Source organism: Chenopodium album, chromosome 26 (assembly GCF_948465745.1).
Source record: "Chenopodium album chromosome 26, dcCheAlbu1.1, whole genome shotgun sequence".
NCBI lineage: Eukaryota > Viridiplantae > Streptophyta > Magnoliopsida > Caryophyllales > Amaranthaceae > Chenopodium > Chenopodium album.
The window spans coordinates 27,879,014-27,894,488 of NC_137859.1; the positions used below are offsets into that span (position 1 = coordinate 27,879,014).

Below are 15,475 nucleotides of genomic sequence, written 5' to 3' on the forward strand. Positions count from 1 at the left end.
TCTTCCTATTGAAAACTGAGGGATGAATCAATGAATTAAATGACAAGATTATCCATTTTCAAAATAAAAAAGAATTAGAAAAAGTGATTTTTTCTAAAAAAAAAAATGTTGAGAAAATAAAAAATTAATTTGAAATAGTGATAAAACCACATACATCTATGATAGTAGAAAACATAAATAATTATGCATTTAGAACATAAAAAAAACTATAATTTTAAAAACTCAAGGTTATTGCTACTAAAAGAACTACATAAAATTTCCCAATTAATAATAATAATAATAAAGGTAGAACAAAGAAAACATTGAAAGTCATTTCTTCCACAAAAAAAAAAAAAAAAAAAAAAAGAAGGTACATTAACTAACTTTTGTGATCTATAGCTACAATAAAAAATAATACTTTTTCTGTTATTTTTAGTTAATACCATTTGACTTTAACACTATTTATAAACTATACTTTGACTAACTTTTGTGATTCATAACTACGATAAAACATAGTCATGTGGATCTTGTTTGAATCATTTTATAATTTATTAATATCCAATTTTTATAATTTTTCAATATTTATAATTAGACTTATAATCGTTAAAATCGTACTTTTTTTTAATTTTTTTTTAAAAAAACTTTAAAATTGTACATTAACAAATACTCCCTCCGTTTTTTTTTATATGCATCACTTTAACAATTGTACTATTCACATACTATGGTTGACTTAATTTTTTCACCTCTAAAAAATAAATATATGTTATTATATAATATATCATTATATGTGTCATAATGTCTAGTTTCATAATATAATTTTGTTAAAATTTTTACTAATGCACAATTAAAGATATTAATGGTCAAAGTGACATCTTGGCAAATGTGTCGATCAAACTGATACATATAAAAAAACAAAGGGAGTATGATAATAAAGTGGTGTCAACTAAAAATAAAAAAATAACAAAAAAGAGGTAGTACGGAATACTACACTACTACTCTACTAGTAGTCTAGTACTAGTACAGTAGCAAGTAGCAACTAGTAGTATTGCTGTCCTATTGGGCTTGGTTAATAGCAGGCCAGCCCTTGAGACAGAGATTGTGTTGAATTGGTTGGCGTGCTGTCACATGATGAAGTGTTCGAATTGATTGTGGGCCGATGGATATATTTTGAGGCCTTGTTCGAAATTTGTAAGCCACAAATAAAAAACAAATACTCGTAAAAAAAAATAAGATTAGTCCTCGTATGATGCAATTTAGAATATTAAAATACTTGATTATTAGACCTGTGCGATGCACGGATTTAAAAACTTATTAGAATGAAATATATTTGTAAATTAGATTATGAAAACATATCTTTCATCATAAATTACTAAGTAACAAAATATAAAAATGAAAGTCAATCTAATTTAATCTATTCAAACCATCTGCATACAAATATATATATATATGTTCGAAATATTTGTAAATAAAATAAACTAGCTGAACCCCGTGCGATGCACGGTTTATTTGAATTTTCTAAAATATATTTTTTTGTATTTATGTGTTAAAATTTGTTGCATATTTAGATAAAATTCTGAATATCAAAAGATAATATTTTATATTTAATTAATTTAAACTTAAAAATATCATTTGTCAATTTTGCTTACGTGGCATTTGAATTCTTTAATTGTAAAATAAATTAATAATCTCTTATTTAATTGGCTAAAACTAAACTTTATAATCCTACGTGGCGCGCTAAGAAAATTAAATCCTACGTGGCTCTCTAAAAGCTCGGGAAAAAACTCCCATATATATATATATATATATATATATATATATATATATATATATATATATATATATATATATATATATATATATATATATATATATATTAGATTGAAGCGCCTTGGAAATACAAAACAATGATAACATTTAACGAAAATATTAATTCATTTTTATATAGCAAACATCCATATTATTAGCATATGACTTCATAGTTAGGTAGCTTGCACAATCCTTAGAAAAACACACACACACACACAAAATGTTTTAGCTCAATATCAATTTATTTATTCCAACTAAAAGAAAAATTTATTTATAGACACAGTCAAAAGATTGAATGAAAATGATAAAAAATAACTATAACAATTCCTTGAAAAATTAACCCAAAAATATATATGACATTATAAGTGCATTAGGCGGGAATTTTTTTTATGAGAGAGCGACACTTATGTAGTTTGAGGAGGGGATGATGTCAGCAACTTTCTGTTTTAGTAATAGTTAATAGATTTTTTTAATAATATATTATAAATTATTTGTTTTTGCAATAAATTACTTAAAATAGTGTTTTTGAAAGAAAAATGTCATTAATTAATGAGGTTTTTGGTATTTAATATTCATACTTTTATTTTTTTATTTTTTATTTTTTATTTTTTATTTTTTTTGAAAGCACACTTTTAATTTAAAGAGTCATTTGTCTAATCTTCAAAATTGGATTTGTTGGAAAGAAAAAAATAATGATGTTATAGGCAATTTTGGAGGGATTTTTTCATGAAAAAATGATACGTGTACGAAGACGATGGTTCAAACTCTTGCTCTTTATTTTTTTGATGTAAGATCCATCATTTTCTTTTTTTAGATGGATAAGAAGTTGACATTTAATCGGACCGAAACCTCATTCAAGTTAACTCAACTTAAGTTAGCGGACAAGACTCTTGAAAAATGGGGAGATCCACCACTACCATTGATCATCCTATTACTGGATGTTTACAAGTAAGTTGACGAAAGGACAAAAGTTCAACTATATATACATGTAACGCATGCAACTTGCACCAAAAAAAAAAAAAAAAAACATGTAACGCAAGCAATCAATAGAGAATCCTTATGCATCACATTGCTAAGTTAACCCCACCTTGGTCATCTAAGTAAAGAAACCATGCATTCAACATGGATATGGAAATTATTGCATTTTTGCAAGAATCGTCAACATTAACTTCCTCGTACAATTAGTCAAGTTCAATAAGTATTCCAAGTTATTATCATTTTAATCAAGGTTGAAAAATCTAGTCTCTAGTTAGTCTACAAACATAATTATGTTCATGAACACCAATTCCTCGTCATTAGCTTCTCAATTTCTATAACATTTTCGACCGTTCAACACTGTCGCAAATTTACACCAATTGCGACCTCTCTGACCTGACGCAGATTTTAAAAATTTCCGACATCTAGCCTCTCGCAGATTATCAAAAATTGCGACCGTTCAAGGATGTCGCAGCTTCCACATAGTTGCGACCGTTTCTCCCTGTCGCAATATTTAGAAGATTGCGACCGTTATAACATGTCGCAAAATCTGAATATTGCGACCGTTAAGGCAGTTGTAAATGGAGAATTACATTAGCTAGGGAAAAAGTCTTTGAAAATACAAAAAACGTTCGTAATAATATTTGCGACCGCCAAATGGTTGCAAATTTTTTTTTTGTGACCACTGGAATAACGACTGGATTGTTGCGACAGGTGACGGTCGCAATTACCATTTGCGACCGTTTTTTCAATTATTTACGACTGTTTTTGACGTTCGCAAAAACGTGTTTCTACAAGACCGAACCTGAAACCGACCTAATCCGGACTTGTTGGGACCAGGCCTGTAGATTCAGGTCCGGTCCCGGTCCTTGGAATTCAAGGTTTTGGTCACTGTCCGGATTAGGTCCAAAACCGGGGTTTTCAGGTCTTGACCTGAAACCCGGTAAAATTGAGTTTTTTTAAAAAATAATAAAAAAGCTTTTTTTATATAAAAAAAAATAAAAACAAAAATCAGTTTCATTTATAACCCTAACTCCCTCACTCCTTAACTCTCTCAGCCGACACCCTCAAGGCCTAAATCCCGCCGCACGTTGCACACCCTGCCTTGGCTGCACGTTCCCCTTAGGCGACCACTAGACACTAGGCCCCCACCGCAAAAAACCCGCCTACATGTTACATCAGCCTTCGCGTGCGAACTCCACGGCAACCAGATCGCGCGATTGCAGAGACCATGGTCTCCGCGGCTCCAACGACCGCAACCACCATAACGCGTGGCTCTAGCGATTGCGAGATTCGCGACCACAAGATCGTGTGATTTCGGCGACCCAACAATGACCATATATGGGCTTAAAGTTCTAGTGCGGTGGTTCCTGCTACGGTGCTGCCTGCTAAGAGTGCTAACTGCTTCCTTATTTTCTTGTTTTAATTTCTAGGTTTAATTTGAAATTAAATTTTGTTTTTTGAAGAAGAATCTGAAACTGAAATTAATATTAAACATCAATATAAAGCTGTTGAATTTGGTTAACATGTATTTTTTTATTTTCAAATTGATTATTATAAGTAAAATAAAAAGGTCCAATCAGGTCCAAAACCGGATTAGACCTGTTTTTCCAAGTCTGGTCCGGAATTGGACCTGTTGATTCAGGTCCGGTCCCCGGTCCTCGAAAAATAGAGATTCAGGTCCAGGTCCCGGTCCCAACAGGTCGGTCAAGGCCGGTCTGGTTTTGGACGGTGTACAGCCTTAACTAGAAGTGCCTTAGTTTGCATGCTATGAAAATATAAAATGTCTTGTTTTGCAAGCCTCTATTTTGAAGTGAGGTAAATTGCTCTTTTAAGATTTTGAGGGGCATTTTTGACCTTTAGTATAAAATTTAAGATAATAAAAAAATAATAATAATAATAAAAAAAAAAATTGTATTGTGTGTCCAAAAATTTTCATGAGTTCCGTGCCAAAATTAGAACCCATCCTTTTCAATATGTTTCATTATATAACCTTTTTTTTTTTTTTTTTTTGACAGGTTATAGAACCTTTTTAAAATTAATGAAAATCTAATTTAATTATGCTAGAAAAGTTTAAATCATTTTGAACAGGTCTAATCAAGATACTCCGTATTAGTTTTAAATACTGATTATAAATAAATTTAGGAGCATTTTCAAGTAGTGCAAAAAAAAAAAAAAAGTCACATTCATCCAGCGGAATAGTGCTTCAATGACAAATATATATTACTACAAAAAGATAGATAAAAAGTTGAGCTTTCTAATTATATATATTTACAGTATTAGACTATTAGAATTGATTTCTGTAGAATTGAATAGTCTAGTAAATAAGACTATAACATTTTCTTGCATGTTGTGCTGCACTGCTGCGTGCTTCTTCTTTTGTCCTTAGGACCATTTAACTAAATGTCTTTGCATGTAAGAATTAGAATTTAGAGAGATATTGTCCATACAAAAAATATAGAAATAAATAAAAAAATTAAAAATAATAATTTAAGTTGATTAGTAGAAGAGCGTATTATTAGGTGACATGCCAAATCAGTTTGATTTTTCTATACTTGATAGCAGGACTTGACTCGTACTCCGTATTTTTTTACTACTCCCTTGACCTTTTTATTAATTTTTCTCGTTACTAAAGTATGTTTCAGGTTTATTTGATATTATTGGTTGGGTGAAAACATGAATAAAGTTGATAAATGTGCTAACTTACAAAATAAGTGCCATAGTTTGATTAACATGTAACAACTAACATGTATACACGTTGTTGACTTTTGAGACTATTCTTATTCTAGTTTTATTCATCACATTTTACAACTAATGTACTCCCTCCATCCCTTAATTAGATTCATATTTCATTCATTTATTACTCACATAACAGAGAGAAGTAGGAATCTAATTAAGAGATGAAGGGAGTATATTATTAAATAGATTTTATTATTAAAAAAATTGTTGATTAAATCTGAATTACGTAACTTTGGTGCACCGTACCCAACGCCCTGTAATTTGTGTAGTAGCCAATACACCACGAACTTATGACTAGGGTGCAAAGTGTGCCTTTAGTGAACATTCTAAATGAAGCCAGTAATATAATCAGATTTTTATTTTTTGATTTGCGTGTCGTAAAAATCCCACTTTATTGCAACCAAGTTATTAGTTTGTAATGTTTTGAATACTACATATAGTACAAGGTATTCGGTGTACTCAAACAATAGTTCGGAGTGTTGAGGCTAATTTTATCTATTTTTTTTTATATAACAAAGCATATTAAAATTATTTATGTGCAAATTATAAAATAGTGTAAAAATCAAACTAAGACATAAAAAAATAAGATAGGGAATCAAAGTGCGGATTGAAGTCACTGAGGGAGTAACAAACTTGTTAATTGTGACTTGAAATTTAGTGCAATGGAAAAGGGCCAACTTCAAACGCACAAATCTCTCAATTCAGTAGCGATCTTAAGGTGATTTGAGTTGAAGGTGATAGATTTTTTCTAGAGTTTTCCGATCCAACGATAGGTCGGATGCCCAATTCTGATAAGAAACAAGTTATGACTGTTTCATGAAGAGCTATCAAAGCTGGCATGGGAAAGGACATGGACGTGCCCTGCATAACACGCCCGTGCCAGGTCGAGTGAAGACGTTTTTGCTTCCTATTTTTGGGTACGCTTATAAAGGCTACTAGTGATATTTCTTGGGAGATCAATTTTAATTAGGGTTTCTGTATGGTTTTCTTATGTTATATGAGGAACCATTGGGTGGACAATTAGAAGTGCTCATATTGATAGCCTAGCTAGACAATTTAAGCCAATATGTAGTACTAACTCTACTTGAGAGAGATTTTGTGAGATGGAGAGTTGTGTATCTCCTTTGTTATATCTCTTGTTTATCCTCCATGAAAGCTAGTCAGAAAAGAGGGCTGCCCAGTTGATCTTTATGATTGACTTAGTTTGTTAATCTTTGATGCCAAGTCAGGCCTCGTCATTAGGATGTGATGACTCAAGTCAACCAACTCAGCGCGGTTCGTTTTTATGTGTTGAATCAGTCGATGACTGTGTAAACGTCGCAATTCGTATTTGAAGACGCCGTAGATTGTATTTCTTCATGGATAAGCTGGGAATTGAATTCTCTAATTACTTTAGTGGTTGGTAGGTTTACAATTCCTGAATTGCGTAGCTTTTCTTGGGTTACAAGTTTTTTATCCATTTGAAATGTATGTTCTTATTTTGATGAGCGTAGATAAGTAGTATGGAGTGAATAAAATTTAGCTATTCAGTTTAATAAAAGAAAACATTTTTAGACTTTAAAAAATAGAAACAAAAAAAAAAAAATCCAAAATTCTTATTTTGATGAGCGTAGATAAGTAGTATGGACTGAATCAAAGATCGGATCCGATGTCGTTGAAGGGAAGGTTGTGGATAGAGTATTGATTCGTCTTTATGGTATGTGTTGAATTTGTAGGTACATTATCCTGTTTTAGCACATATAACAATCATGTGTTGTTCTAATTCTATTTGTGGCGATGTGTTTAATATTGTGTGCACAAATACAACTTATGAAGTAGGATATGTTCTGGAGTTATTGTATTGAGATAATTTATCTGAGTGTTGATGGAATTACTATCTTGAACTAACAATTGTAAGTAGTGGGAGTTATAGATTTAATTGTGGTTGTTTAATTAATACAAAGTATAAAATTCTGTCCAGATGCATACGCCTGTACTAGTTAACAATTGGTTATAATGTTTGTGTATATGTCTGAGGGTCTTAACTATTTTTGGCTATAAAAACGCTGTCTTAATTGGAGTAATTGGTTATATTAAGAATACGACAGAGGTATACATGTATCACTTATAAGTTAAAACTCAAGATATCGATGATTTGCAATTATGGCATCTTGTTCTTTAAATGTAATTGAATTTAGAAATTACATCACACATTAGCTTTAAGCTTAGGAAGTCAGGTAGTATGTGATATGTTTATGCTGTTACCTGTAATTAAGAACAGCTTTGCGGTATTTTATGTTTCATTAGTATTTTGAGTCAGTTTGGATCCTGGATGTTTTTGATGTTGTGATACTTCGCTTAAGCTTAAGTGTTGTAAAGTGAAAGGAACTTCTTCGGGGCTTTAAAAAGCTCGTACAGTTGTATGTGTTAAATGATTACATAGTCTATTATTATGCTACAATGTAGTGACACAATTTTTTAATTTATCTCAGGTAGTTAGTGCTTAAGCGGTGTTGTGAGCCGAATCTATTAGTGAAATATGGATTTACAAGACATTGTGAGTGAAGCTGAGAACTACGGTCTTGACTCTGGAAAATCTGGTAGTAGTAATGAGAATTCTGCTATTGGTGGTGCTCAAAATACATATGGGATTGGTGGTGGTGAAGGTCAGATTAATTCCAGGACTGGCGGTGGTCAGAACTCACCTATTAACCAGGGCTATGATGATGTTAATAATGGGGTGCAATTCCAATCCCCAATTAACACAATGGATACTATAGGCACAGTCGTTGCTAGTAATCAATTGAGTGCTGCTTCCTATATAGAACCTCCTAAGGTGGGAATGGTTTTTAAGACTTGGCAAGATGTTGAGGCCTACTACAAAGAATATGCCCAGCAGCAGGGGTTTGGAGTCACAAGAGCACAAGGTGTGTATTCAAAAGGTGTGGGGAGAGATCGTATTTCGACTACTTGGAGGTGTGAGTGCTGGGGTAGACCGGACATGAGGGCTTTAAGGGAAGCAAGAAAAAGGGCCAAGGCTATGGACGTTTCGGGTACAGGGGGTGTAGTCGATGGCATTGTTTGTGCTGATGAAGTGAGTCAATGTAAGCGTAAGTCCAAAAAATGAGAGTGTATGACCAAGTTGTATGCAAGTGTCAATCGGCAGGGGGAATGGGTAGTGAAGGGAGTAGAGTTGGAGCACGCTAATCACACACCAACACCTAGTAAGGCCAACCTTGTTAAAGAGTATCGAATGAAGGGGTTAACTACAGGAGCAAAGAGGAAGTTGTTCAAATTCTTTGATGAAGGTGTTCCTGTTACACAAATACATGGTTGTTTGTCTACAGAAATACAAGGACGGCAACCCAAAGTTCAGTTAACTGTGAAAGATTTGTCACACGTGGTTTATAAGGAACGAAGGTTAAAAATTGTTGGCGGTGATTCAGCTGCAATGATGTCCTATTTTAAAAAAACGCAAGGAGCTAATCCCAATTTTTATCATGCCCAACGCCTAGATCAACAGGGAAGGCTGACAGATGTTATTTGGGTCGATGCGCGTAGCCGTGCAGCCTATGAGGAATTCGGTGACGTTGTATGCTTTGATGCCACGTATTTGACGAATGAGTATGAACTACCTTTTGTCAACTTTGTTGGGGTTAACCACCACGGCCAATCGATTTTGTTAGGGTGTGCCTTGGTGTCACACGAGAATTGTGATACCTTCAAATGGATATTCCAGGAATGGTTGTCATGCATGAATAACCGGGCTCCTAAAGCCATTCTTACAAACCAGGCCGCAGCCATGAGGAAGCCCATCGAGGAGGTCATGCCTCATACCCGACATCGCTGGTGCATTTGGCACATAATGCGGAAGATTCCAGAAAAACTTGGGAAATGTGAAAGGTTAGTACTTATTTTACATCAAGCTTTTTATGTTTATTGGTGTTTATCTGAGCTGTTCTTGATTGTGTATTTTATCTATGTATTCCATTGAAGGTACAAAGATTTCAAGGGTTTGCTAAAGGCCGTGGTTTATGAGAGTTTGACAGTTCAGGAGTTTGAGAGTCGCTGGAGTGCACTAATCACTGATTATCAACTGCAATGTAATGATTGGTTGACTAGCCTATTTAATGAGCGGCATATGTGGGTTCCAGCTTATATGAGAGATTATTTTTGGGCTGGTATGAAAACCACACAACGGGTTGAGAGCATAAATAGCTTTTTCGATGGCTTTGTCAATCAAAACACGAAGTTGTTTGAATTTCCACAGAAGTATGCCAAGGCTTTGGAGAAATGCATACGTGATGAGACAGCCGCCGATGCTAACTGTGTGAAATATGTGAGGAGGCTAGTGACTGGGTTCGTTGTGGAAAGGGTATTCCAAAAGTTATATACTGACACCAAGTTTCAAGAGGTACAAGCAGAATGTTCTAGAATGATGACTACTATTGTAAGGAAGAGAAGGCATTGACTGAAAACATCATTGAATACGTCGTTGAAGATAGAGTCTGGATTGTGCCTGAGGGGCAAAGTGAGGAAGTCATTACTAACAGAAGACGCGAATTCCACGCCACTTTCAACAAGGAGACAAAGGAGGTCTTATGTGAATGCCGGAAATTTGTAACACATGGAATTATGTGTAAGCATATGATGAGAATTCTAGATCAGAATCTTGTGTTAGATATACCAGAGCAATATATTGTTAGTCTTTGGCGTAAGGATATCTTAAGAAAACACACTCGCGTACGTGTACTGCACCATGACCCAAGTAACAACTTGGAGGTGCAAAGGTACAATAGGCTAATGGCTGAGTTTGAAGCGGTGTGCGATGCAGTAGCTATGGTGAACGAGGAGGCCGTGCAATTGGTATCAACAGCTATATCTGAGATTAGGGTGAAAGTCGATGAATGCAAACGTCAGAAACTGGAGGAAAGTCTTGACATGTCTTTCCCAGACGATGCCAATGAATCAGATTCGGTGGTTCCATAAATAGGAAATGAATTTTCAATTGCACAGCAGGAGAACATTGGTGCATCAATTTCTTGTCCTCGGAGCTGTGATTTGGTGGTTAAAGATCCTCTCTTGCTTAAAAAACCCCGTGGACGACCTAAGGTTTCGAGAAATAAGACTCTTGCGGAAATGGGGTTCAAGAAATCGAAGAAACTTTCACTTGCAGACAGCAAAACCAAGAATCCTAACCCTACCTCTAGCAAGAACAAAACCAAGTTTGGGGGGAAAAAGGAATCAAAGAAGGGCGAAGGGAGAGGGAGTCAGAAAAAGTGTGAGGATGGCCAACGCAGATGCACCAACAAAAAGGGACAAGCACCAGCCGGAAAGACACAAAAGCAATGTACGAACACATTACACTCCGGAAGGAACAAGCTACAGACCCCGCATATTACATCCAAGGTAATACCGGCAAAACGCTTCTGAACTAGTGTCTATGGTCATAGTAGTTCATATTGGGGTAAACATAAACACATTAGCTTATGAAATACCGTACATGCATGTTCATTGGAGCTCTCTGTCCTCATTTTCTCTCACGTTTGACCCAGGAACCTAAGCTGAAATCTCTAAACGACTTAGTTCCTCTAATATCTCTTAAGGGAAAAAATCAAGTTGGGGCCAAAAACCAAGTAAGTGGTACATTATGAGTGTATGTTGTTCTTATTGCATGTTTACTTAAATACAGTTTCTTTATTACACTTTCCTTGATATTTCACAGGCCAAGAGGAAGGCAGTCGGAGATAAAAGCAGCAACGAACGTTCAAAGGTTCAAAGGCGGAAGTACTGAATCCGGGGCAAAGACAAGAAAGGAGGGAATCCGGAAGCATGTGGAACAATAGGATGCATTCAACACTGCTGTGAATCCGCGATTATATCACATGTTCTGATATATAAGGCTATAAAAATTATGAGTTTTAGTTTTAAGTATTGGTGTAAAGACTATTAAAATTTATGTGTTTTTGTTTTCAGTATTTTTAAAAATGTATGGATGAACTATTATATGCTTTAGTACTTGCTCCTCAAAAACAAAAGCCAAAAAAAAAGTTTTTTAAAAAAAAGGGTTGTTGTAGAACTCCTCTAAAATTTTAAGACAATGTTTTTACACAAGCGTGTTATAAGGAACTCTGTAGATCGGTGCAATATGATGTCATTTCGTTACCCAAATTAAGTCAACGAACCACATATTATTATTGGAAAAATTAGGTTGTACCCTAAATTTGGACTAGTAAGATATACTATAAATTCAATTAACACGCTTTAAGATTCATACACATTTCGACATCGCGCTTAAAAGAACCGTATTGCACATATCGACCTTCTTTTAAAATTATACTACGTATATATTTTTTTTAAGGTTCTTTTTATTTCGAAGTTTTAATTTTTTATTGGGGACCAATACGAACACTTTCGAAGTCCCCTTTGTTATTGGGCCGTCCTTGGAGTTATTGGAATTGGGCCTTGACAACCCGTTGGGCGTAAATTCTGACTTATAGTTCGATGGATCCGTTTATAAAATATTGTGAACTTTTTATTTATTTTTTATTTTTTTTAAACCAAATATTGTGAACTTAAAATTTTAAATATTTTTTTAAAAGTCCAACATAGGAATTCAACTACTGTCAATTCAACTACTAATATTGTATACTGTATTATTGTTTAAACATAATCACCCAATACAAAATAGTATAGAGCATATCATAAACTCAAAGCAATTAGCCAATTAAAAATTGTATCTCACAAATACAAATTTTACATAAATTACTGATCCATAATCTACCACACCCAAAGTGTAACATAAACATATAATTAAAACATTTAACAAAAGTCCAGTACATTACAGACATTCCATACAATAATTGCATCATAAGTTCTTAAAATTATCCACCAAAAACAGGCTTTGTAAGACCAAAAGACGATGCTTAATTAACCATAACAAAACATTAAATTCTTAACGCTTAAAACCGGTTCGACAAAAAATTTAGTCACTAGCTAGTATTACTAGTGTAATATTTGATCTTTTAGTTTTATATAACAATCATACCATAACTAATAATAATTTGATACTTCAATTCAAGACTCAATTAAGGGGCGATTTGTTGATGAAATTTAAGGAAAAACAAAGCACTTAAAAAAAAGCCCAACCTTCCACATTCTTCTAGCCGCACGTGGCTTGACCTCATCCGCAACACCGCTGCCCAAACCCACTTTGCCGTTGATCTTGTTAAACGCCGCCTTTCTCTCCATCATAAGCTCGCCTAAAGTTGGTGCAGGCTGAACCCTGGAAGCACGACCCGACCCACAGCGAGAATGTGGTGGTGTCGCCGGCGCCTCACGCAGCCCCAAGTTGGTGAACACTGCCGGTGTCAGGATTGGGAAGGAAAAGCTAGGTTCCCTTGACAGTCGCATTTTCTTCGAAACTCCAGGCCATCTGAACAGTGTTTTCATCCTGTTTGTCGTTGACTTCTCTTGAAGACGTCTTACTTGAAGTGCAAGCATGTAGTCGAAATCAGGCGAGGTCGGGTTTGATCCACCTACCGGACCGAACAATCATCTCGGGATTAGCGGGTCAATATCCTGCACGTCCGGCACCTTCAACCGGCCGTTTGACTCACGTACTAGTTTTTTGAAACGGCTACTGTGCGAAGTTGACTTCAATGGGAATTTTTTGGTTTGTTTTTGACCTAAGTGTACGTGGAACATTTTATGAAAATTGAAATATGCAGAATGGTTTGGATGTTGAAGAGAGGAAAGACAATTTGATTTTAGGGTTTTTTTTTTCTTGATTTGGGGTGTGATTGACAGTAGAGAAAGAGTGAAAGGGGGAATAAAAACTTAGTGTAAGTGATGTTCAGACATCTTCCTTCTATTTTAGGGAATTTAATAAGTTGGTGGTGGGTGGTTGGCTTTAGATTTTTACTAGTTGAGGAACTTTAAATGTATTAATTGAAGCATTCACAATTTTTGTAGAGACTAAGAGACTAGGAAGGGGAAGTAATTTGTCATAATTAAGTTACTCTTATTTGATTTACATAGTGTAAGTTTAAGGTTAAGTATAAAGTAACACTAACCATACTTAGATGTCATGTTGTAAAAAAGTTATATTAAAATCAAATAAATCAACCAAAAGCTAGCATAACTAAAATCAGAACTATTCATAAAAAAAAGGTCTTTCTAATAAGTTGATTCCGGCATTTACGTGACTCATATTGTCTTGCTTATCATTTAATTTAATTTTTTAACAATCTCACTTTTATTGACGGGTATCAAGACCTAACCTGGTTGTAAATTAATTAGAGTTAATTTAAATAAGTAGATTGAGTATGTGAACTACCGGACGTGACATTATCAGTTTGGACGTAGTATTATATTTTTAGTACATATTTTATGGTTTGAATACACACAATAATCCTAATATGGAGATTGAGGGTCTGATCTCAATGTATTTTTTAATTTCTTATTTATTTTTTTTAAACCTTGTCATTGCTAATTTGATAACCATTGACTTAAATAAAATAATTTTTAAATATTAAATCCAAGAAAATATAAATATTAATTATTAGTGGTGTTTTGTATACCCATACTCACTGAATACACATAATCACTTGTTTTTCTTAATTAATAAGTTAATTTTCTATACTTTTTTAAAAAAAAAAAAAAAAATTAATGGATTGCTTTGCTAACGTGTACATAATTATAGCTAACCTTATAGGAGTATTACAGCTGCATTGATGGTTATTTAGAACACAAAGCCTATTGCGAGGATTGTCAATTTATTCTGCAATGAATTTTGTACATATATGGGTTTCATTAATCTTGAAGGTCAAGTTTGCTTCAATATACTAGTACTTTGTGGTAGTTGTACATGCAGAATATGTGCTTAGTGAAATGTGAAGGCTGGAATTCGGTAACAAAATATACTTATTTGTTATACTTTAACTATGTACATGGCTGGTTGTTTTTGCTTACAAGACTTTGTAATTAACTATCCAGGTTTAAACTACCCATACTAATTACCCTTACTACTAATTAATTTGTGTCCTAATTATCCATTTTTGGGTGCCACAATGTTAAAACCTTCATGTTGTTTGAATGGAGCTTATGTGAAAGCCTGGACATCACTCCAAATTTGCTTTTCCCAGGCAGGGACATGCAATAACTACACATTTAACACAATATAATATATGAACTACACCTAGTAATAGACTTAGAAGTAGGGGTACTCGAGTGGTTTTCATATACACCTTATAATTTCTTGTCCACAACATTAACCAATTAATTCTTTTACTTGATTGCTCAGGCGTAATTAGTGCCACTAGAATTAAAATGTTTTTGAGAAATATGGTGTACACAATACAATTATGAATATAAAAGCTTAATTAAAGACATTGGTTATGCTAGGAAAATATCTGTTAGTTAGTCTATTCGGATAAAGATTATGGTTTTCGGTTGCCAATGTACTAGATTAGTATTGCATGACAAAAAGCTGACTTCGTTTGGGTAGAAATAGCGTTAATTTTATTGTACAATGCTTTTGCGTTTCTAATTTACAATAGTGGTTACAAATCATAAATTTCATATTATTTATATAAACACCATACTCACATTTCTTTATCAAAATTAGCTAGATATGCTACACATTAATCACTCCACTTCTCTTTATGCCACACGCGAACTCATGCACTTAAATTCATTGAAACTAATGTCTTACAAGAAACCAAATTAGCATTTTGTTTCATGCTGAAATTTCATTATATGCTAACAAACTAATTGTTATGGTATAATCCTACCCTCCTACACTCTTACATTTACCACCCTATGCACGTGTTATTTTCAGAAAAAAAAATTATAAAATTATATGAGCTTCCCCCAAGATGCTGCGACTGTAAACATCTTTTAGCTAATCTGTTGGTTTTTCAGAATGTTGACTATTGAGTACATAGGACTAATGGCGCTATACGCCTTACAGTTCAGGCTTATACATTTATTTAGC

The 15,475-nt window shown here is 33.9% G+C and overlaps 1 protein-coding gene across 1 annotated transcript; it reads left to right on the forward strand.

The window, feature by feature from the left end:
* Positions 1 to 8,017: 8,017 nt before the first annotated feature.
* Positions 8,018 to 10,467, forward strand: LOC145616968 (protein FAR1-RELATED SEQUENCE 6-like). Its single transcript, XM_081671678.1, has 4 exons — positions 8,018 to 8,572; positions 8,645 to 9,381; positions 9,475 to 9,853; positions 9,934 to 10,467. Exons 1-4 carry the CDS (start codon positions 8,018 to 8,020, stop codon positions 10,465 to 10,467), a joined length of 2,205 nt encoding a protein of 734 aa, XP_081527804.1.
* Positions 10,468 to 15,475: the final 5,008 nt, after the last annotated feature.

Excerpts from the sequence above, each read along its gene's own strand:
- LOC145616968 (XM_081671678.1), top strand. The coding sequence starts at position 8,018 with ATGGATTTACAAGACATTGTGAGTGAAGCTGAGAACTACGGTCTTGAC. Across the intron at positions 9,382-9,474 it reads AAACTTGGGAAATGTGAAAG|GTACAAAGATTTCAAGGGTT; the intron begins GTTAGTACTTAT and ends ATTCCATTGAAG. Across the intron at positions 9,854-9,933 it reads CTGGGTTCGTTGTGGAAAGG|GAAGAGAAGGCATTGACTGA; the intron begins GTATTCCAAAAG and ends TACTATTGTAAG.